The following is a 25,415-nucleotide window of genomic DNA, read 5'->3' on the forward strand; positions in this document are numbered from 1 at the left end:
TGACTCATATACAGTAATCCCTCTTTTATCACGGTTAATTGGTTACAGACGCAGCCGCGATAGATACATTTCCGTAAAGGAGGATTCTTTATTCATGAATCAAATATTTTCATAGTTAGAGCATAGAATACCTGTTTCCGAAATTCTACATATTGGTCTTTAACATGATTAGAGCCTTCTAGACATACAATAACACCCCTACAGTTACCTTTACACTCATATTAGCCAATATTTTAGATATAATCAGAGAAAACAAGCCATTTGAGACATAAATAAGACTCATGCTCGTGTGTGTTTTAATAAATGTCGTACAGACGTGTGGACAGCAAGTGACGTCGGGGTTTGAAAGTTGAGTTTTAGCTGAAGTATGGCCACAACAGAACCCCATGTGATACTTATGATTACGATGATGATTGTTATTATTGTGCCTATGCTGAGGTAATTCAAACTGCAATAATTGTTGACAGCGATCAAGTCTGGTGTGTGTTACTAGTGACACCTCGTGGCCAGTGTAGACTACAATTCATCAACATCCTTTAATCTCTTAAGATAATACATATTTTAGTTCATTTAGTCACTTTTAACTTAATATGCATATTTTTGACTAATAATAGACCAAAGTCAACCATGAAACAGCAGTCATTTATTTAAACAATCTAATATGTTTGTTAATTAATGTGATTGTTATTCATGGAAACGAAAATAAACAGAATGGTCTGAAAAGTCTAAACAAAGTCTGAAAAGTTGCAGTAACACACGTCTGAATGCTGTAGAGCAGTTTGAGTGCATCAGCTAACAGTGACTCAAGCTACTACTGCACGCTGTAATGTTGTGGAAAGGTTAGCGTAGGAGTCTAGCTACTACGCTGTTGTGATCATTAGCCTTCGGTGCCAGTTGTGTGCACACATGGCGATTCCCCAAGTCGGCACAGGGAAAATATCTTGACGTGAGAGACAAAGGGCATATACAGTGGTGGTTTGCGTGTTTGTCACACTTACATGTTTCAGATCATCAAACAAATTGAAATATTAGTCAATGACAACACAACTGAACACAAAATGCAGTTTTTAAATGATTTTTTTTTATTATTAAGTGAAAAAAAAAGTCGAAGTTGTGACCTGAATCCTGTTGAGATGCTGGGGCTTGACCTTAAAAAGGCTCTTCATGCTGGAAAACCCTCCAATGTGGCTGAATTATAACAATTCTGCAAAGATGAGTGGGCCAAAGTTCCTTCATAGCACTGTAAGAGACTCATTGCAAGTTACGGCAAACGCTTGATTGCAGTTGTTGCTGCTAAGTGTGGCCCAACCAGTTATTAGGTTTAAGAGGTATATAGTGATAAATGGATCATCACGGTGCTCATCGGGACTACATCACAGCAGCAGTGCATTTTTTTGTTTCTTCATGTTGTTTGGCGGTTTTTTTTTGCTGTGTTTTTCCGTTATTGTAAAACATGTCAAGAAGGTTGTCTGGGAAGTAAACAAGAGGGGACGTTCACATTGTGTTGTTCATATTGCAAATTCCATATACTTTATTTATTCCGTAAAAAACTGTCAAATTAAATTCAGTTTTTTGAGGTGCTCTGTCATAACATTCTTAGCATTCAGTAATGCAAAGCAACCTCCAGGTGTTTATAGTTCCCCTGAAAAAAGGGACCCAAGCACATAAAACAGATTGTATAACACTTTTACAGCTAAAATAAGAGAAATAATTCCAGGTGGACTGTTACACTTATAGGTGTTACCCTCCTGTACACCCCTCCTCTACAGTGACACGACAAGGCCTTTATCTCCAAAGGCCGACTCTCCATACATCCTGGCCAAAAGAGGAGGGAGGTGGCTTTCACGTATAGAGAGATGGTGTATATAACTGTAACCAGTGAGTACGGTAAAGTGCTACCTCTCCACTACAGCTGTGGATAGGATTAGTGTGTTAAGTTGACAGCCAGTAAATTGGATTTTAGTCAAACCAGGAGGAGGTGGCTGCTGGCTGGGTGGGTGGGTGATCTCTTTGTATGTGTTATGGACGGAGGTGGGCTGCGGGGGTGCAACACTGACCAAACTGTTTTGACGGATGCAGACGCTGGCAATCTCTGACGAGAGACATTCCATTTGCAAAAAGGTGATTTCATAAAACACAACAGCCCAAGGTGGAGAGCCATACAGTCCACGTTTCCATACAGTGTTTTTATATTAAGCTGTAATAATCAGACCATAAAAACGAGTCATAGCTGCAGCTTTTATTGGCGTTTGTACAGTGTAGTTACACGGGTGTCACATTCAAGTGTCTTTCAAAAGGCATCATAGTATTTTTGTACTATTTGTACAATTACACTGTTAACATTCCATCAAGCCGAGAATCATATTTGGTAACCAAGGTGTTCAAAATGTACTATTTACTATCTGATGGATTATTGCACTATTGGCTAGTTTGGTTTTGCTCGGCCAATCAGCAAAGAAAGCTAACGAAATTTAGGTGAATGTAAGTGTAATTAATATACTATAGAGGGAAAGGCTTCTTGAGACGTCATCTGTACTTCTGTGAAGAAAGTGTCGAACGTTTCGCTCCTCATCCGAAGAGCTTCGTCAGCGAACTAACAAGTGCTGGTAGCCTAGGCCTTAAGTACAGTAAGAGTGGGTGGAATTGGTGTGCCAACACCCTCCTTCTATGGTTCTTTACACTAAGACTGGGCGGAGTAATCCTGCCATTAGCACCTCCGAACAAAGAGAAGTGTAGCTCCCTGTAGTTGGGTATGAACGACTACGATACTGGCTAGTTAGCATCTATTGTTCTGGCTTGGCCCTGGCTCTACCTCATTTGCAAGACTAAGAGCTGTGGGTTTTGGTCTCAGTAACCTGCTGAACACAGGGTCCGCCCACTCTTACTGTATTTAAGGCCTAGGCTACCAGCACTTGTTAGTTCGCTGACGAAGCTCTTCGGATGAGGAGCGAAACGTTCGACACTTTCTTCACAGAAGTACAGATGACGTCTCAAGAAGCCTTTCCCTCGATGGACAACTCCTGTACGACTGAGAGCCTACACAGACTTAATATACTATAATTGTCACAACTGTTTGCTGAATGTTCTGAACTCCTATTTTCATGCCAAATGATATAAGAATAAAAACTTCCCACAGGTCATACATAACCAAGGATGTAATCTTACTTACCTTAGCTGACATGGTCATGTTGTACTTATTCAACAGCACCTCGAGTGCACTCAATTTTGGTTCAATTGAATAAAGACGCAATCATCATTATCATTATCAAGGCCATTGCTAGTCAAGACTAATTATAAGCTCAGTAACCACCTAAACCAAGCAATAATAAATACAATTATTATCTAAACGTGTATAGTACAAAAGGCAAAAGAAATACATCAGTATTTTCAATACATTCTAAATTAAGACATACATTTTAATTAAGTCAATTATTAACTAAAAATACAAACAACTGTCTTTGGAAAAAAAAAAAAAAAGCAAAAGACCCTACCGGAATGTCGAATTGACACTGTAGAACACGTTATACTGTAGATATACAGTATATGTATATGATACATGTTACAGTTCATGTATCAGTTTGTGCCTACTGCTATGATTATTCTATTTTATTTTTTATTATATACAGTGGCACCTCAGTTAGCATCCGCCCCAGTTAGCATGTTTTTTGGTTAACGTTTAAATTTTACGCCACAATTTTGCTTCGACTTGTGAGCATTCTCCTCTTAGCGTCCAATATGGCACACGTCTTGTTGTGCTATTAATACACTGCGTGAGTCCATTCGTATTCTTAATATTTTGTTTTTATCAGAAAATGTTCTTCCTTGTTAGCATCCTATTAGCTAGTGAACAAAATGGAACCGAAAATGACGTTGCCTATCTGTGATGTCATCAGCAGTTGACTAAATGTTTTTATATTTTTTACAATTATAGTTTTGCATGCATAAAACTATTTTGAATGCATACAAATTAAAGGGATAAATGAATATTTAAGGTTACTTTTACCTTCATTGAAGACACCATCTTCCTCTTTTGAGTTATTTGAATGAATTTGTCTTTCTCACCTTCTTTATCAAAATGCTGGCACTTGCAACTTTCTTTCGCTCCTTTTTGGGTTCCAGTATTGATGTAAGAAACACTATTGAATGCAAGAAATAACTCATGTCGAGACAGGAAGGTGGTGGTGGTTGATCTCGCTGCCACATCGTGTCTTTTGGGGACAGATCACATCAAGACTCACGTTTTTTATGGAGGTACAAGTAACCTGAAATGTTATTTTATCTCTTTCACCATTTATATGTACAGTATATATACAGTATATACATATATATATGCATTTTGATTTTGTTTTCTGCATGTTAAACTATAATTCTAAAAGTATAAAAACCTGTTTTGTGTTTACATTTTTGGCTTTCTGCAAGGATTAATTGGATTGGATTCTTATGGGGAAAATGTATTTGGTTAGTGTCATTTTGGTTAGAGTCAGCCCGTCTGAATGAGTTAATGACGCTAACCAAGGTTCCAATGTATTATTCTTATTTTATTTTTATACTTATTTTATGTATATTTGATCTTTTTTATTGCACAATAAATTATTTTATTTAATTACAAAGTTTAGAAACTTGCAGTAGTTTGCATCAAACCAGTGGTTCTCAACTATTTTCTGTCATGCCCCCACTGGGGGACAGACATTTTTTATTGCTAAACTGACAATAGCTATTTATTTATCTCAACTGTACAGACTGAACTCAAAACTGAAACCAGCGAAATGCAACAAAATGGAGAGCAGTGAGGCATACAAGCGTATTCAAGCGTCAATACGTGCTGAGTACGACAAATTCATACATGTTGGCATTTCTGCAATCATGTTGAAAGTCCTCCCTGCCTGTCACGCCCCCCCTGACAGTTCACCCCAATATTTGAGAAGCACTGCATTCAACTAACAAAATATAAATATGTAAACACAAACATCAAACAATATTACAAACAACTTGGTCATTTATTTAAAGTTTGGACATTTTGAAAATGAATGTACACAATGGGGGTTGGATATTTTTGAGTGCAACTATGTAAATGGGAAATACACTACCCTCAGTGGCAAATACCTAGCATTGGCAACACAGCGTGTCTGCCATATTTGTGGTGTTACAACATCATTCGCCATTTTTCTCACCGAGTTGGCAAAATCTAAAAGCAGTGGGCTCCCTTTATTTAAAAAGAGGCTCCAGCCTAAGCTTGAGAGAGATAGATGAGAGGAGAGAAGACGCTTTAAGCGGCTGCTAATAGTGACAGCGTGTGGGTGGACGAGAAGGAGGGTTGGGCGACTGTAAACTGGCATTAGGAAACATCTCCCCCTGTTGGATTCATTCTTCAACAGGAAATGACGCCGGCGTTTGTGTGACCTGGTTTAGCTGTGCTTGCGCACACATTGCAAAGCGCATGAGAGATGAAGTAGCTATTAGAATATTTCAGTGCTAGTGCAGCACACTAGCTAACAAATTGGGCCCTTGAGCTCCCATTCACTGTCTTCTTTGACCCCACCCCCCTCCTTTTCTTCCCTTTATCCTCCACTTTACACTCCCTTTGTCTCCATCTCCATCCCGGGTCGAGGTTTTACATGTGACAGTGCTGAGAGTCACAGAGCGGAGCTACGCAGATAATTGCCATGTGATAAAGAGGTGATTGCCTGCTGGCACCCCTGGAGGAGCAAAGCCATCAGGTTGCAATAAAAAAAGCAGATGCCTGACACTAAATGAATGCCGCTGGAAGCCGCACAACTTTCTTTGCTGCCTTTTGTTCACCCTCGTCCTGTTTTTTGTTCGCCTTCAAGAGAGAAAAAGAAGGTAGCGTCACAGTCAATGTCATGATGGAAATATAATGATTCCAATACAAGAAGTCTGACTTTATGACAGCTACCAGTGCATGGTTTTACAGTAGACCACAATGTGTCCCACCAGACATCTTCTGGATTGTCCACATGCATTCAAGTGCATAATAGCAAAATTGGAGTTGCTCTTTTTACAAAGTTGTCACAATGACTGTTACCTTAATTAGCAACATAAGAGGACCAAAATATACTCTCTGTATGATGCAGTGTAGTTTAACAACACTGCAATCCACAATAACAAACATATTGTTGAAATGTTGTACGTATTCGACCAGGGCCATTCAACTGGTAGCCTGTGGGCCAAAGCCAGCCTGTGAATGACATCAGACCAGTCCACAAGTTTAGTTCCAAACTTGGTGTTATGATTGGCGAATATCCGGTGGTTGGACCCCAAAGCAGAAACAACGAAAAATGTTTAACAACAAAAAGCACACTCAAAAGGAGTGGAAATAAGTACAGGAAAACAAAGTTAAACACAAAAACTGGGCGAAGTCACATGGTACAAAAATACAACTAAGGGAGCTGCTGAAAAAACAAAGGAGAGCTTGCACATGAACTCACAAAATACCGCAGTCAGAAAATGGCCAACGAGCAGGATACGCGCAGGGGAGCACAACAAGAGGAGCTGGAAGGGAGTGTAGACGTTGCAACAATCTGGTAGCGAGTGAGCGTGCAAGCATGGCTTAAAGGAAAACTGCACTTTTTTGGGAATTTTGCCCATCACCCACAATCCTTATGTGAGACATGAACACATGTCGTTATCTTTTTGTGCATTCTAAAGATATAAAAACAAATAAAAAGAGGCAGCTCATTAATGCACGTAATAGGACACACCTATTCCACCTACAAAGCCCGCTATTAAAACACCTCAAACAACGTTTCATGGTTTTATTTACATGTCATGACCATGCAGTAACAGGTACATTCATGATAACATGTAATACTTACAGTATTTTGCCATACTTTGGTTATTTTAAGCATTACCAGAACGTCCTTCCTGTGCACATTGATTTCACATAGCAATATAGAAACAAATGCTACACTTAGCGTTACCTTTTCCAAATTCCAAAATAAAAACACAGCAGCAGCATCCAATATGTAGCGTTAGCTTTCGGTAGTGGCCTGATGCGCTGTGAGCGAATGTGTGGTGAAGCTAGTCGCTAACCGGTGTGTCGCTAGTGTGGTGTGGCTCGGTGTCACTACGCCAGTCGTTCTTGAGCATAACAATGTTAATAACAATAATAATAATGTTGCTGTAGCTTGGTTAATATGCAGGTCACATTATGTAAATGGGCCGTGGTTGGCGGTTTTTGGAATTTTTTTTTAGAAGGTTTTATAGGCGGAATAGATGAGTCCCATAACATGCATTTTTAGGTGTCTCTTTTTATCTGTTTTTATATCTTTAGAATGCACAGAAAAGAGAAAGACACGTGTGTTCATGTCTCACATAAGGATTGTGGATGACGGGCACTTTTTTTTTTTAAATGCAGTTTTCCTTCAAGAAGGCTGATTGTAATTGTTCCCAGGTGCGTGCAGGTGGCTCCGCCCCGGCAGGACCAGCAGTGCACTGCAACAGAGAGCAGACAGGCGGCAGCAGAGCAGCTCCAGCGGAACATAACATTTGGGAAAGACTAACATTTTTGCACTACTGTACCCCTGTCATATGGCACACCTTTGATGAGTGTTTTTGCAATAGGTCCTTAAAAACAGCAGTGATACTGTCATAGCGGATCTTTGACTGGCAGCCTTAAAAAAAGCAGAGCGCACAACCTTGCATTGACATCGATCCATCCATCCATCTTCTATACCTTAGCTGCAAACGTGACGTGACAGTGTTTTGTCTACTTTACCATCCTGGACTTCAACCCTGCTAACATCCATAAAGGAGGTCAGTTGCATTCCTTTGTTTCTTTGTCTCTGCTTTTGTTCACTTCTTTGTTCCCTTGCTGCCTTTTGCCACGATAACCCCCCTTTAAAGACTCTATTCATCTTATTGGTGAAAGAAACGGATGATCCCCATTTGCCACCTTGATAAAATTATGCAAATGACAAAAGGCATTAATAGATAGAGGCGGCAGGGAGAGGCACGTGGCTAATGGATGAGATGCCAAGCGTTGGGGATCCTGCAGCAGGACAGCCGTTTTCAAGTTACCTGACAGCAGCACTGAGAGAAAATAAGTGGCTTTTTTTTCTTCCCTCCTCTGTCGCAGGGTCCGCCATGCAAATACAGCCGAGGCGAGCGGCGCTCTATCCGGCCTCTGTCTGGCAATATCGTCATTAGCATTAGCGCCAGTGGCAGAGGAGTTTGATTTTTGCTTAGGCTTGGACCACAGCCATCATCATCACCACCCCCACCCCCCTTGACAAACGGCAGCTATGCGAATTAAACAGGACAAGAGGCACAGCCTGCAAATCATTATTGATTCCGTGCAAACTACAAACGTGCGGTGGCTTTCATTCTTAATTGGACATTCAATTTAATGTTATTCATATAACATCAATTAACAATACAAGTCATCTCAAGGCACTTAGGCTCAAGGTTCACATGAAGTTGTTATACGACCATAAAATCACCCTTCAAGTATGTGAGGAGGCCATCTGCCTCTACTAGTTAGGCTGCGAGACACAGTACCAAGGAATGCGAGTGGGATGTATGTATGTTAAAACTTCTCAACCAGGAATTAGGAATTTAGGAATTTCTTGCATTTACAGGAAAACTGTATTTTCATCATTTTAAACATTACCAGAACTTCTTTCCTGGGCGCATTGATTTTGCATCTGGTGCTACTTCCGTCAACAACAGCAGCGCGTCAAGCGTGTGTTTGTTTGTTACTACTAATCATGACGACAAATGAGGGTCCATGACCTTATCTTTATGAGCCTGGATATACGAAGGATGAGCTACAGGTTTTAGAAGCTGAGCCCTCAGGCACAGAGCGTGAAACTTTGGAGGTAGCAGATGGGGGGAGGCAAGTCATTTCACCGGCATGACTTGGTGTAAATGTGGAGATTGTCAAGCCATGCTGACAGAAATGGAGTGTTTCTGCTGCACTGAGTGGCATACGGTGTTACCATCTATGGTGTGTGTGTGTGTGTGTATGGCGAGGAGGACATTGCTCCAAGACATTGCATCACAACAAAAGAATTGCTAGCGCTAACAAACCCTTCAGTGATAGAAACTTTTTTCCACCTACCCAAAATAAACTGGAAAAGACACCCCAGACCAGCTGGACCAGACGGGCAACTGTCCATCGAGTAAGTCACCATGATATTGATTGTTATACGTGGAGCACATAGCACATGATATCACAACACAGTCCATCTAGCCGTGTATAAACAAAACATGGAATGTACGCTAATACTTTACAGATAATTTAGTTGTGTATTTGTAGTTGTTCATATGCTTGTTGTTGTTTCCTAGTCGGTACAGATTGGTGTCCCATTGCATTGTTTTGAACATTGCCCTATTGCATTATTTTGAACAGCGCTCAGTAGTGGCGTGAGGCGTCACGTCACTACGCCAGTAAAATAGTTCTTTGTGTTAGCTGCTTCAATAACGATGTTGCTGTAGCTTGATTTACAGTATATGCAGGTCAGTTATGTATAAAAAAAAATAGTTGCCGTTTTTTTTTTCTTTTTTCTCTCTTTTTAGGGCTTCATGGGTTTTTTTTTTAGCTGTTTTTTAGCTTTAGAACATGCAGAACAGAGAAAGACGTGTGGTCATGTTTCACATGAGCATTGTGGATTATGGGCAAGATTCCAAAAAAAGTGCAGCCCCAAATTATTCATCCACGGGGCATATTTTGAGCTTTTAGCTGCAAATAAAAAAACCCAAAAATGGCAAAACAATGTTGTGTCTGCAGTTTTGGAGGCATGCATTCAGCATGTGTTTTACATGGAAAATGTATGTACTGTATGTTAAAGCATTGAAAGGGTGGGGGTGGCGGTTATTATCATGCAGGGTGTACCAGTGCACGCAAGCGTATGAATAAACACTGTGGGCTGCATTTAATGGAAGCTGCATTCACCTCGTGCTAAGCACCAATGCAGTGTCAATGAAGGCCTATTGATTTTCATCTGTTGGTGGGGCTTCTTCGTCCAGGGGGTGGAAATTGACGACAGTTTCTTTTTTGTGACACATCTACTAAATAACTAACATGCTGCCGAATCTGAGTTGCTAGTTATGCCTGCTTAAAAATACTGTTTTATCGATAAGCGCCTGAATTCAGGGTCATCTCAGAGCAATGCAACACTCAACACTTCTGGAATCCACACCTTGGCCTCATTAAGATGATAGTGCCTCACAAATTCTGTTTCGCAACAAGTGGCAGACAAACATATGACTTACCTAATCAGGAAAAAAAAAAATGGAGCAATATGTAATACGACACTGCATTTATGCAAGTTTTCTCATTTGTGGATTATTTCCGGTTTACAGTCGTCCCGCACCACATTCCGGTTCAAATTTACGACAGGAGTGTCTACTTTGAGATCACACTGATTCGCTAGCATTCCCTGATTAAATTCTCTATAAGACATAGATTTTCAGCCGAGAGAATATGCTACATTTGCTCATGTAGCCGGGATGGCTACAGTTTTGAGCGGAAGTAGAATGAGCACAAATCCGAGAAAGACAAAGTAAGTTGATAACCACTGTCGCTGTACCGTTTAACTCTGTTTGGGGAATTCAGGTTTTGTTGATCTCCATCTTAGCACAAAGCCTGGGTTTGTTGGGCCACTTTAGCCGTATAACCCCTAGAAAAGGCTTGATCAAGTGATATTACTCAAACAGAAAACTAATCAGCAACAGGAGGTATAAGAAAAAAGGACCCATTGACTTCTTTAAGCGTCTGGGGTTTTATCCACAATGTAGTGGCGGCTAGGCATAATATAGCAAGGTTGGCGGTCCTCAGTTAAGCGTTTCAACCTCACCACAGACAGGGGCTGGTCATCTTTTCTGTTAAAGCTAATGACTTCTTGTCATCCCATGGGAGTTTCTGGTGTAACGCTGCTTCAAATGCACGATGAGTTTCAGCGGGAAACTTGTGCAAGACAAGTGTTGCACTCAGCTACAAACGTCTTTCCCAGACTTTTTTTTCAGGCTCTAATGTTAAAACAAAACATTTTGAAGGTCGTAAGCAGGTTGTCTGTGCTATAATTATGACAATATTAAATTTATGAAGGAGGTATCCTACTTTGAGGAAATTCACTTATCTTGCTCAGGTCTGGAACTAAATAACGGCGATAAACGAGGGATTGCTGTGCGTGTGAAAGTGCGCGTATGTGTGTGAGTGTGTGTGTGTGAGTCCTGTGCGGGGCAATACAGTGTACAACGGTGTCGCTGTGAAGTTTCCAAGGAGAGCGCACTGCAACTCTTGTGCAAACTTTGCCTGTTCCCTGAGCGCACAGATAATGTGCACATGTCAATGTGTTGATTTGTATGAGAGCAGGAGCAGCTGGTGACAGGCTTCCTGCTGCCAGCCCAGACAGATGCACTAAACATAGGCTGACAGGCTTCTTCTTCTCCTCCCCTCTTCCCTTTCTTCTACTCTGCTCTACTTTCCATTTCCCCTCCACACTCCATCCATCAACCTCAACATACATCCCACCCTTGCCTCTCCCCTCCCTCCCTCTTTCCTTCCTTCCCAACTTTCTATATTTTTCCATTACTGTCTGTCCTCCACTCACCCCTTCCTATCCCTCCATCCTCCGTGTCCCTCTTCTTTAGCTCATGCAGCAGCAGGCGGCCATCATGGCGGCGAGCCACGGCGGTTACCTCACGCCGAGTGTGGCCGCCTTCCCCGCCACGCAGATCCACCAGATGGGGGCGCTCAATATCAACAGCCTCCCGCCCACTCCCATGACCCCGGTGTCGGGTGAGTTTCATCAAGCCTTGGGTGAGCACTCAGTTTCATTCCCTATCCTTGTGGTGTGCACGTGTGTGTGTGTGTGTGTGTGTGTATGGGATTTTGTCTTTCCATCTTTTTGGCATCCCATGTTTATTATTTGGACCATTTTTCTTTGTGGGAACATTTTAGCGGCGCCATATAAGAAAATATAAGAATATATGATGAGCTAAACCACCCATTATATTATGTTTGCATGCATGTGTGTGTCAGACGTGTGTACTGTATATACAGTGTGTGTGTGTGTCTGGAGGCTCTTGTATTTCTATCTTTGTGTGGCATTTGACACCCCATACAGTAAAAATAATATACAGTAAAAAAAAAAAAAATGCAATGATGAGCATGTCACACCATTGGACTTTGAGTGTGTGTGTGTGTGTGTGTGTGTGTGTGTGTGTGTGTGTGTGTGTGTGTGTTCTCATCTTTCTGTCTCTATGTGGCATTATTCTTGGCTCTTGGCCTTTGATTATGGGGATCTTTTTTCTTTCTTTTGGGCGACATTTTGGCTGGTCCACATAAGCAAAAATGCTGTGATAAGCTCATTTCACCCCATTAGACTGTGTGTTTGTGTGTGTGAGTGAGTGTTCTTGTCATTCTATTGTCCTGCGACACAAGTATTGGCATCCCACATATTTTGACGGCCTGTTTTTCTATGTAGTAACTATTTGACAGTTTTAAAAAAAATGTGTTGATGGACTCATCGCACCCCATGGGACTGTGTGTGTGTGTGTGTGTGTGTGCGCGTGTGATCTTGTCTTTCTGGCTTTGTGTGGCAACACCCTTGACATCTCCCCACTATCATGAGGACCTTTTTTTTTTTTTCTTTTTGTAGACATCTTGGCTGGTCCATCTTAAAAAAAGGCTATAATGAGCTCGTTTGACCTCATCGATGTGTTTGTGTGTGTGTGTGTGTGTGTGTGTGTGTGTTCTTGTTTTTAAATTTTTCACTACATTCACACTGCAGGGTATGATGCTCAATTTATATTTTTTGTTAAAATTCGATCTTTTCTGTAGTTGTTCACATTACCAAAAGAATGTGACTTTTAAATGTGAACGCAGTGAGTCTGGTACGTGACAAACATGACGTCATACGCGGTGCCATGTGTTTGCAGAAGTAAACATGGCTCCAATACATGGTCTCAGTCCTGGCGCATTTATGAAAATTTCAAGGATTTTGTGTGACCGGAGTCATTTTGTTCAAGAGTGGAGCCAGGAGTGGTAGGGCATTGTGAGCAGCTTCACTGACACAGATTTAAAAAATTGTTTTTGGAAAAGAAAACAAGAAAAACTGTGACTACCTTTCCCCAACTCTCGCATGGCAAAAAAACGTCTTTTGAGGACGTGTAGGTCGGATATACACAAACCGAAAGTTCAGACTGAAGTAGCATCGGATTAATATCCACACACGAAAGAGGCTTGGGTTGCATTTGAAAAAAACGGAAATTGTACTATTCACACTGACATTAAAAAAATCAGGCCACAGGCCAAGGTCACAAGATCACCTTCTTACTGGAAATCAAAACTAATTCACACAGATGCAATGGTGTATGCAAAGATTTGAAAAGGGAGTGACTTTGAGCATCTCTGCATCGCTTTCGCTTATTCAGCTTTTCCTTGAGAGAACGAAAGAAAGAAGGGAGAATGATTCTTCCCTCAACAAAAGCAGAGAAGAGAAATGAATAATAGAGCATCTGAGTCTTTGTTGTGCTCCACTCACCTACTTTGTCAACACCGAAGCACCGAGTGATCTTTTGCTAACTTTTAACCAATCCGTGTCAGCCAGTCAGAGGTGCTATCACAACAATCCAGCTTGCTGCAGTTTATCAAATTATTTTTGCTCTTTTTTTTCTTTTCTCTCTCTCTCTCTCTCACTCGCAGGCATTTAAATTGAAATTCTGTTCGCCTCTCCGTGAGAAGGCAGTTTGTCTTTTATTCAGCGTGCCCGGTGGTCCTGCTTCATTTAATTCAGTACAGTCAGTGAATTTGAATTTACAGAAGAGACACAATCAATGCAACACGACCCCAATTAACCTTTTTTTTTTATCAAACGTGTGGTCACCTGAAGCCAAAAGGGGGAAAAAGTGCACTGTACATAAAGAAAGATGCTGCCTGTGTACCCGCTTTACTGTATGTGCATTCCCGCTCGGTGTTCATCAAGTGTGCATTTTTGGATGGGAGCGATCCATCACAGAAAGTGGTTTAAAAGTAACGTCCAAGTCTTGCGAAGAAGCCTCTCATCCTGATGGATAAACCAGGGACTGTATTTAGGCACTGGCACTCCCTATGGTTGTACTCTCCATGCTTTGGAATACATGTAATACAGATGTCCTCAAAGTTGCATAATCATTAGACAAATGGTCAATGACTGATGGGCAGTTAGTTGCGAAGTCCGCCCATGCACTTGTAAAGACTTTTTGCTTGATGGCAACCACGTTTTATGACCAATCTTGTTCAAAAATGTGCTTGTCAGTCCACTCGGGTGTGTTCCAAATTCCATGTCTAAGCATCCTAAAGTTACAGCGGTTGTTTTTTGTAGCTTACATGAAGAAATACAGTACATACAGTCAAAAAGTATCCTCATGCAATTGCCTACCTCTGTATATGTGTAAGACAAGGCAGGTTGACTAAGTGTCCTTGATTGATTAACTTTGTGAATTCATGATCAATTTATCTCTCTGGTATGTTTATGTTTATGTGTACAATGGAACCTCAGTTAGCATTCGCCCCAGTTAGCGTATATTTTGGTTTACGTTAAAAAATTTTGCCTCAGTTCGCACACACCATTTTGGTTACAGCCAATGACTTCCGGACAATGACAGGAAACTTGTGCATGCATGTTCACTCACGTTTTTTTTCGGACTTTAACAAAAATCTTCACCCCTAATCCTTGTTAAACATTCTTACAGTGCTGTTGTTGTGATCACACGGGTTCTGCATGCTTAACAGAAGGGCTGCTGCTGGATAGAAGTGCTGGTGTGGAGTCTAGAATGGACTGCTTGTATCGGCGTGCCAATATCGGAGATTTTAAATGCAGGGCAATATAATCCAAAACTGTTTTTTTGGCTGATATCTGACTGATATACGATATCAATATCAGATCGGGACGCCCCTAGTGGGAAACACTATTGAATTCAAGAAGATTCAAGATTCAAGATTCAAGAGAGTTTTATTGTCATGTGCATAGTAAAACAGCAGTTATACCATGCAATGAAAATCTTATTCTGTTCATTCTCCCAAGAAAAGAAAGAAAACACAAGAAAGAATAAGAACATAAGAAACATAAACACATAAACATATATACCAATAAATTAAGCAACAACAACAGAAGAGACATTAATACAAGTAAACAATATAAATAAATAAATAAAGTGCTATGAGTGTGTGCGTGTGTTGCGTGCGGCGTGTGCGAGTGCTTCGTTGAGGAGCCTGGTGGCCTGTGGGTAAAAACTGTTTGCCAGCCTTGTGGTCCTGGACTTCAAACTCCTGTAGCGTCTGCCTGACGGTAGGAGTGTGAATAATGAGTGTTGTGGATGTGTGCTGTCCTTGATGAGGTTGTGTGTTCTGCGTAGGACTCTAGATGTATAAATGTCTTGCAGTGAGGGGAGGGCTGCCCCAACAATGTTCTGTGAGGTCTTGATCACCCGCTGGAGTGCCTTCCTATCACGTGTTGTACAGTTACCGTACCAAACAGTGATGGAGGCGGTAAGGACACTTTCGATAGTGCATCTGTAGAAGCAACTCAGGATTGTGGTGGGCTTGGTTATGGGAAAATTGGATTTATTTAAATGTATTTAATGTTAGTGTACGTTTTGGGTTACGTCTGACCTTCTGGAACAGATTAATGATGCTAACCGAGGTTCCACTGTCTGTGTTTCAATATTATGTCTTATGTTTTCTTTAAAAAAAACAAAAAAAAAAGAAGAAGAATGTTGACATAGCGCAACTTTCTGAGATGAATCAACAGTGCTGGTTCCAGTGAGTAGTGCATTCCACTTCATGCACAATAATAATCAACAAATCCAGCAAAAGTGTGTGAGTCTGATGTCAGTGCGCCATTCATCTCCCTTTGAGCCAACGCCTCCTGATTACCTTTTATTATTCAACATGATGTACCATTAATCCTTCAAAGAAAGGCGGGCTTATTGTTTTCTTTTTTTGCAAGACTTCAAGGACTAACATAAACATGAAATGTTTTATTTCCCTGTTTTACTTCACTGCGTTCATTAATTTTAGTCATGCTGCCTCAGGAGCAGCTCTCGTATACTACATTTGTGTGGCTATGACTTATTTAGACTCACTTGAAGAGATACAAAACATTACTTACAAGTCTGTCTGCATAAGTAGGCCAAGATAGTGTGACACTACTGAGAGATACTGGAGGATGTCAGTCATGAGTCAGAGGAATAATTCATTTCCTTATCCGTTTTGTATTCTCTTTTAGGGTCTCGGGTTTAATTTATGCATTAAGTGAAAGCAAGGTAGACTGGCGCGTGTGCATTAACATGAAGATCAGATCGTCGTTTAATAGGTGCCCGGTTCCGAGCTCTGCGTGTGACATTGATCTTTGATTGAAATGATCCGCGTAACCTTTGTGAAATTAAAAAAAAAAAGAAATGAGTGGGCGACAGCAGGCCGGAGTACAAAGAGACGCGTAGGTTAAGGGTGTTACTCGGAAAACAATGAGGCGTCCGTTTGATCAACAGATGCAACGCATTTAAGCTCGATGGTGCACGAGCCGTTAGCCAGATGGTTGGGCTGATTAGCGCGTGTATGCTCACAATGATGCATGGTGATGCTTTTTGGAAATAATGTTAAGCAGGTGCCGCTCCCACTCTCCCATCACTGGGATCCAGCTGTGATAGGATGCTTTGTTCGGATGTGAGAAGTGTGTCTTCTCATGTTCTGTGCACACAAACGGAACTGCAGGCCTTGCAAATGTTCATGATGCCGCCACAGATGCCTTCTATATGGGAAAAAGAGTTTTTATGCAAAACTGACTTTTTTTTTAAATGATATTCTCACAGTAAGAAAAATGTATCATCCACCCCACTTATTTGCTCTACTTTTGTAAGAAGGTGCTCAAATGCTTTGAAGTTGCCACTAAATGAGCCTGCGTCATTCATACACCCAACACGTCATGGAGGATAGCTTTTTTTTTAAAAAGCAGGCTTCGCAACACATCTTAGAAGCTATGGCAGTCAGCTACAGACGTGGGAGCTGATTCTGTTTTTTTTCAACTAGACTAAGCTAGCATGGTGATGGTGCTAAAATGTGACTCGATGTTAGCATTGTATGCGAGTGCATATGCATGTGTTGCCGAAGTTTGTGTCCTCCTGTCCCACTCCTTAATGTGGCATTTTTGTGATATACCCTATGATCTATTACATTGGACAAGTGTGGACTTACAATGTACATGTAAAGTGTACAATGGCGCTTCTTGGAGCTACACACCGTGTTGGAGACAGGCATGAACAAACACAGTACATTAGCATTAAAGCTACAGACACACAAAATGGCGTTTTGCCAGTTGGGCTTACTAAAAGCTCTTTTAAACTTTAAATTTTGGCCAACACACTTCCAATACTACTGTGGGACCTCTCAGACTTATTTAAAATTTTGAAAACTGGAATTAACTTGCCTCAAAATGTAAAGACATGCGCTATATCATTGATGTACAAACTACGACCCACGGGCCAAATGCGGCCCGTCATCCGTTTTTAACTGACCCATATCTAAAATATATCATAGAATAAAATTGTTCAGGTCAACCAGAAATGACAGGACCAAAGAAACCCTCTGTGTGGATATGCTTCCCTGAGGATGAATCTGTGGATGACATTAGTCCCCTTCCACCGGGCGATGGCTCAAGCCGGGGGAAGGTGTGGCGTGTCCGTGACAAAAATCAGTACGTACTGCGATATTGTTCACGTCAATGTCCCAGCGCTCCAGGCTCCGACATCCATCCACATGCTCCTCGTAACAGACGTTACAGCAAGTTCGCCATGAACTGTTGTAGCCCAAATTCTTGCCCTCTTCTTTCTTAATGTCCCTCACAAAATAATTTGCTTAAGCAAATGTTCGCTCCGGTTGCACAAAATCCTTGAAATTGCCACAAATTTAGAAAAAGTTTCGACACCCCTGCACTATATGGCCCATTCCCTTATAATTACTTATTTAGGAGTTGGATTGGAACCAATGATTAATTCTGAATTTTAATTCTTCATCTGATCAAGACATTTTGCTTCCAACTTTCCATCCCATTAAAGACATTCAAGAAACCCAACCAAGCCCCACATCAGCAAGAACTTTTCTGTCAAAAATGGCAAGAAAAAACTCTAGCTAAGGAATAAAAACCTTGAGTTTATCATGGAAGAACTCCATCATACACCTTTTAAATAAGAAAGTGTGAATTAGAGTTAGTGTCATAAATGGCGGTCGGAACGAGTGTTCACGCTATGCATACAGTTGACAAATAGAAATGTAATCGAGTAATTCCTCGTTTATGGCTTATTGTTATTATTACCCAATATAGTTGACATAATAAAAGAAAAAAAGTCATTCAAGACATAAATAAGACTTGTGCTTGTGTGTGTTGCTGTCAATGTGTTCCGGTGTTAGGGAAACTGAGTGAGGGGTGGACAGGAAGTGACATCAGGGGTTCAGAGTGCAGTTTTAGCTTGGCACGGGTTACGACCGCAACAGTATCCCATGTTAGTTATTATTGTGCCTGCTGTGAGATCATTCAAACCTGAAATAAAAGCCTGTTGTTCAGGTGATCAAGTCTGGTGCTTCTGTGTCTCACCAAACATTACATTAACATTACTGACACCTAGTGACCAGTGGAGAATACTACATATCATCATAACATCTTTGAATGAGTCTTCTGAATGCCTTGTATTTGCATTTTAGTTAATTTAGCCATTTTTATGCTTGAAAATGTTTAATTTAGGCAAAAAAATGTAAAATTTGCTTAAATATGTATAGTTTTGACTAATAATAGGCCATATTCAACCATTAAACATTATGATTTATTCATTAATATATTTTCTAAAAACCGTGATGGCGTAAAGCCACGGAATTTGAAGCGTAAAGTGGCGAGGGATTATTTTAGTTCTTTCTTGATGTCATCCACGTTTCATCTTTCCATTTTTAATGTAATACCAAACACACATGAGGAAGATCATTATTTAAAAATAAGAAAAACCCTCCTGTTGCTCGATTAGCATATAATCTAAGTATGTGTCAGAGACAAATATGCACCAAAGTGGCTATTAGTATTCACATACAAGTAGTTCTTCTTGGGGGTGTCAGCTTGTCTAAAAAAGCTGCTCTGTTATTCATTTCTAGACATTTTCTTTCCTTTTGCCCCCCTCCCCCCCAAAAAACATGCATCACAATTTAAATCAGTTAGATGAAAGCATCTGTTTGGAGTGCTTATTACTTGCTCCAGCGGCAGACAGTCCTCGTTGGCGGTAATGACTGCACTCTCGGTTCCTTGCTTGATTTGAATGTATAATTAGCATAATAAATACTTCTGTCGCACGCCCAAGCTCCTTTTCGCCAGGCAATCACAGCAAAGAGTGGATCAAGAGTTTTTCCTTTCCCCATCTTGCGTCTCAAAGTAATTTTGCTTACACAAAATGAGCACAATACAGTGTATGAGGGCTTACTTCAGTAAAGGTGGGAAACCTACAGGCATTTGCCATGTGTGACCCGGAAGACCATTTAATGTGGCACGGTATGCACTTCAAAAACAAACAAAAACCTCAGAGTAACCAGAACAAAAAAAAAAAAATTCTTTGAATATTAATATTAGGTATCCACCATGAGAGGCTTGTGATACTCGGTCAACATGGTCATCAAAATCATTGTAAAGTTGTTATTTTACAACATTAATATGTATATAAATATTTCAGTGCTCGCTACAATATCCATGCTATTACTTGCTCCCAGCGGTCAAAAATAACGGAACAACCCCGTTTGTCACAAACTCCCTTTGGAGCCTGCCCCTTGCCCCGCATGTCATGCTGGCACTTATGTAATTGCATGTAAAGGACATCCCCACCCCCAAAGTACCTTACCGCAAAATGAATCCACCTGATGATGGAGAGGCTACATTATACGGCACAAGGGGTTGGCGTGCATGTGGCCTTCCTTCCTTTAGCAGGCTAGCCGTCACCGGTTAACGAACGAGAGCGGCGCTCTCCAGGGTACTGGCAGTAGAAAGGACGGAAGCTGTAGGCTAATTCATCATAGTCCCACAGAAAGCAAGCAATGGTGGGGAGCCTAAAGAGGGGGAAAGAAGTGGAGAAGACACAACAGCTCTCACCGCACACTGTCGTGAGCCCTCTAAAGACTAACGGAGCTTTTACACTACATTGTTTTAAACTGACAGGGGATTTTAAAAAAGTGTTATTTTGTTTGTGAACATTACAGACATAAAAGCATTAGAGCACAAGTTTTTAAAAACAACACTTTCATTTCCATGCAAACGTCAAATGGTAATCAGGCCAGTGACGTGATAAATGTTGGCATGTGAGTGAATTTTACAACCAACAACAAAAATGCCGGCCCTCAGAGTTGCTGTTCTCCATCAAAACGTACATTTATTACACCGCTACTGCATACGTCATAGTCACCACTACTCATACGTCAATTAGCACAAACCTGCATAGACGCAAAAGAAGGGTAGTCACAAGACGATTTCTGATAAAATCTGGGTGTGACGTTGCAAATACTTCATTACGTTTTTTCAAGTAAGTGCTCAAACTTTCCCTACAGGGAAAAATGCAAACCAGTTTTATCCATTCCACACGCTGAACCGATTGGTGATGCAGACTTCCCGTACATCATGGCGAGATCGAATTCAATAGCTTTTCTGAGTTTTTTTTTTTTTAATCAAAATACTGGAACCCGCAACTTTTTTTTGGCCCCATGTAGGATTATTTAGCAGTTGCATTCAATAAAAAATGCACAGACAGTGAGTCAGCAACACGTAGGATGCTTCGCGTGGGCACTCAATTTCACAAAGTATTGAATTAACTAGTTTGTCACATGCAATATTGAACGAAAAAGGCAGTGTACAAAAACCGAGGCAAAATTCTGGATGTACAACATGTGTACCATCACATTTACGTAAATGCTGATACGTGGACCACTTGTAACATGCTCTGCCAAGGCCCAGCAGTATGATGGAAATATGATGTGCTGTTGCGTTTCCGTGACAACCACACAAACCTCCCCCACCCCCAAGCTCCCTCCTTCCCTCGTCCAATCAGGGCTAAGGTTTCCAGATTGAGAGGTGGTCTCAGGGGAGCTGTACTTCAGTGAGCACGGATGCTTCACCACAGAGGCCCCTTTTTTAGAGAGGCCATCACGCCGTGAGATTCCAGCGCAAAATGGGTACTTTGGTGTTCCTGGCATAATTGGAAACACTTTCCAAAGGAGGGCCCTTTTAAAATGCATTGCATGAGAGGGGACGGCGAGCAACCAATTTCCATTCCGCTCATGAACTATCCTGCTGCTGCCTCTCAGGCGTGCATCAAATATGTTATGACCGGCGCATTTGTCAACCTGCCAAAGGTTGTGGTGTGTGTAACGGACATTTTTTTTGTTTCTGCTACCTGCTTCTCCAGGCAAATGCCTCTCTAATCATTTCCATCAAGTTTTTTGCTTTATTTCCCTCAGTGGTTTCATGGTAGTTTCATCATGCTGAGCAGCAGGGTGGGGCTTGCACAAACACGGCCTCATTTTTCACAGGTTGGCTTCCCTGCGATGTTGCCTGATGTGTCATGACAAATAGCGGATGTTTGACAGGCGCGTATCACACCCGTGTCCTTGCATTAGCCAGGAAATGTGGTGTAGCCCGGCATGGTCATGCAAGCCTCTCTGCACAATGCTGACAACGTATGTGTGTGTTTGTGTGTGTGTCAGTATGCCTGAAGTGTTTTCTCAATCAAAATGCATCACTGTGCATTAAAAATGTCACAATTGGAGGAGCAGTAGGAGTCTATATAGTCCCCTTTAATGAACACAATGAAAATGAAAATGTTCACATTTTCACAATGAAAAACACAATGAAAAACGCAAACGTAAAACAAAACCCATACGTTTTCACCAGGATAAACCCATCAATCCCTTTTCTATGCCGCTTATCCTAATTAGGGTCGCGGGGGTATGCTGGAGCCTATCCCAGCTGACTTCGGGCGAGAGGCGGGGTACACCCTGGACTGGTCGCCAGCCAATCGCAGAGCACCAGGATAACCATGTTTGAGAAATGTGTTTTTTGAGTATATTTAATCCCCCAAAAGGCAATTTAGTTGCTAGAATAATAATAATAAACGTGTGTACTCAAATCCGAAAAAATTACAAAAAATATAAACACATAAAACATGTAAATGAATTGGCAAAACAAAGGTGGTAAAATTAAAAGTTTATTATCAGCAACCTTCCAACTCTCCCTGTCCTTTTTGTTGCAGTGTAGGTGTAACTCAGCCCTATGTTGCCAAGGAAACAACATAGTGAACATGCCTGCCAAATGTGACATGTTTAAAAAATAAAAAATGACTTGAGGACACAATTAATGGCGCCCTACGAATTCTACCTTACAACAACAACAAAAACAAATGGTGCAAAGACTTCTACTATGTGTAACAGTGTCGTGTAGATGAATTCTCAGTGGTCCTCCCTTCGTCCCCTCAGGCCTCAGTTCTCCGCCAGCCAACATCACCACCTCCGCCGTGCCCAGCATCGTCACACCCATCGTCAACGGATTCACCGGCATCCCTCATCAGCCAAACGGACACCCCGCCGTGGAGACGGTCTACACCAACGGCCTGCCACCGTACTCCACCCAGAGCCCCACGGCCGCCGACACCCTGCAGCAAGCCTTCACCGGAGTACAGCAATACACAGGTGAGCGCCCGCCACTACTTTATTTACAACCAGCTTTAAATGTATTGCTACGGCCCCCCTATAAGAACACCATCAGGTCTTGCGTTATGGACCGTAGGCCTTAGCGTCACACCATCCGCATTTTTCTTGTAGCGATTTACCCGGCCACCACGCTGACTCCCATTGGCCAGACGCTGCCCCAGGCGCCACAGGTCATCCAGCAGCAGCAGCAGCAGCAACAGAGAGAAGGTGAGGGTGAGAGAACATTATTACTTTTGTAGATTTATAACAAAGATAAGCATGAGAGGACAATATTGCTCTGGCTCGCTCATGAAGAAGAGGCCAGAGAGCAATATTAACTTGATGCTGCACACATCTCATTCTCTGTGTAATAGATAAATAAACCGGCCTCATATAATGTACGGTTCACAGCTCATCTCAGAAAATAGATACATGCAAGATGTGGGTGATAAAACACTGTTAGTGGCACCTTCCTGCACGTACAGTATAGACCCATGGCAGTTGAGGTGTATTAGGGCTGGTTATCATGTTGGAAAACTGCAATACAGCCCAGTTTGTCCTTCACAATGTCACAGTACATGTCGGAATTCATGTTTCCCCGTCAGTGAACCGCATCTCCCCACTGCCGGCAGCACTCATGCAGCCTGAGACCATGACAATACCACTGCCATATATTAGTTTTTTTAAAACTTTCATACATTAATTTTGTCTGCACCAAAGATTTAGGAGATATTTAATGAAATATATCACACAATGGTCAAGGCAGCTGAGAAACTGTTATTTTTAAGATATTTTTCTTTTTTTTTGTTTACCCATTTCCTCTGAAAGGTTCTACCAATCATCTCCGATTTTTTTAGGTGTTATTGCATTAGGTCACAAAAGGAATCCAATTTGACACACGATAAGAAGTAGAAGTAGCTTAGGCCCAAAGGTAAAATCAGGAACCCTTTTGGTTCTGTTTCGCAGTATCTAAAATTTGTAGTCATTGCTGTTCAGATTATATGTTTGGTACAATTAAATCCTCTCATTTTTAATGCACTGGTTTAACCTCTTTGAAAAGAGCTAACATACCACTAAGATACTGTAGCATGCCCTCCTCCTAATGAAGTGGCACACCTCATCTTAATTAAGTCCACCTGAAAGTCTGCATTGAGAAGAGACGAAATAAAGAATGCCAATTCCCAGCAGTCAGTCTTGTTTCTATCTGCAGGTCCGGAGGGCTGTAACCTGTTCATCTACCACCTGCCACAGGAGTTTGGAGACAATGAACTCATGCAGATGTTTCTGCCCTTCGGCACCGTCATCTCCTCCAAGGTCTTTATGGACCGGGCGACCAACCAGAGCAAGTGTTTCGGTGAGTTCTTCAATCACGGGACAAGACACACAGTAAGCCTAGTGTCAGCAGGCTTGGTAACGGTAATGGTTTAATTTTATTTGAACATGCATACAAGGTACAAGGGAATACATCATATAATTCAATTCACAGTTGCACACGTCCAAAAAGAGTAGGAAGAAGCAAAGCTTGATTAATCCTACCCCCCGTCCATTTCACATCAATTGCAATACATTTATTCACTTCTTGTATTCCGATGTAGTCTTTCCCAGTTGATACATGGGAAAATGATTCAATGAAAAATGATAAGGTAATGTAACAATGTAGTAATATAATTGTCAAGGTGTTTCTTCAATCATAATAAATAATAATCACATAATTAATATAATAGTAAATAAACAATAATCACTTTAAAGATAACTGACCTTCGCTGTAATAATAGGTGTGTACTGATGGTGAACTCGCAAGAATGAAGAGTAATGAGTGTTGCAGTGATTAGACATCACATTTTGTACACAGTTGGTATTTTGCAAACATCAACTGTTTGAGTTCCTTACTCATTGTGTTCCATAATTTCATTCCACATACTGAAATGCTGTGGGTTTTGATCGTTGTTCTCGCATATAAGTGTTTTAAGTTGAGTTTTTCACTGGGATCATATTTCTCCTCTCTTGCTGAAAAGTAGTGTATGACATTTTTGGGTATAGCAGGTTATTGTTTTCTTTATGCATCATTTTAGCTGTTTGAAAATGTACTAGATCATATCCGAACTGATCTTTTTTGCAGTACATTTAGCGAATTAAGATTACTTTTATAGTTACTACCCCATATCGCCACAGAATAAGTTAGATATGGTAATACCAAAGAACGTGAAGAGCGGAGTGATTTTTGCTTAACAAGGCTGTTATAGGGGGGCTAACATTTTATTGTTGCAATAACTTCATTTTGGGATGTGGTACTTAAAATTACTTTGACCACTATACATTTGTATTTTGTTATTATTATTATTATTATTATTATTACTATTATTATTATTATTACTGACTAATGCTGAAATGATCTGAATGATCCTTGATTTGAATGAAATGGAAACTAAACTAGTCTTAGACTGTAAGTGTTCCAGTTAATGCCTCTATTCAATATAGTCTACAAAAGCAAATAGCCGCCAGGGTCTCTAACTAGTGCTAGTCCAAAAAAAACATTAACAGGTGTGGCGGTAGGCAATCTCCTGATGTACTTTTATTCTGATGGGATGATGACCTTGGGCAAAAATATCACAGGTTCACGGTATTTTAATTTCAGCTCTAAAATGTGTTATTTTGAAATATATTCATTGAAAAGCAATAGAATGAAATATTTAAACCATGTAATAGAACA

At 41.0% G+C, this 25,415-nt stretch overlaps 1 protein-coding gene across 11 annotated transcripts in view; it reads left to right on the forward strand.

Moving 5' to 3' along the window:
• Window positions 1-25,415, forward strand: part of celf5a (cugbp, Elav-like family member 5a) — a 272,470-nt gene that overhangs the window by 239,033 nt on the left and 8,022 nt on the right. For 5 of the 11 annotated variants that reach the window (XM_054788697.1, XM_054788701.1, XM_054788698.1 and 2 more), the window contains exons 7-10: window positions 11,614-11,782; window positions 22,493-22,705; window positions 22,838-22,939; window positions 23,916-24,059. In XM_054788697.1, coding sequence (XP_054644672.1) covers window positions 11,614-11,782; window positions 22,493-22,705; window positions 22,838-22,939; window positions 23,916-24,059 — 628 coding nt within the window. The remainder of the gene's footprint in view (window positions 1-11,613; window positions 11,783-22,492; window positions 22,706-22,837; window positions 22,940-23,915; window positions 24,060-25,415) is intronic. The other 6 variants (XM_054788705.1, XM_054788706.1, XM_054788707.1 and 3 more) reach the window with 4 other exon arrangements.

This window comes from Dunckerocampus dactyliophorus, chromosome 10, assembly GCF_027744805.1.
Source record: "Dunckerocampus dactyliophorus isolate RoL2022-P2 chromosome 10, RoL_Ddac_1.1, whole genome shotgun sequence".
NCBI lineage: Eukaryota > Metazoa > Chordata > Actinopteri > Syngnathiformes > Syngnathidae > Dunckerocampus > Dunckerocampus dactyliophorus.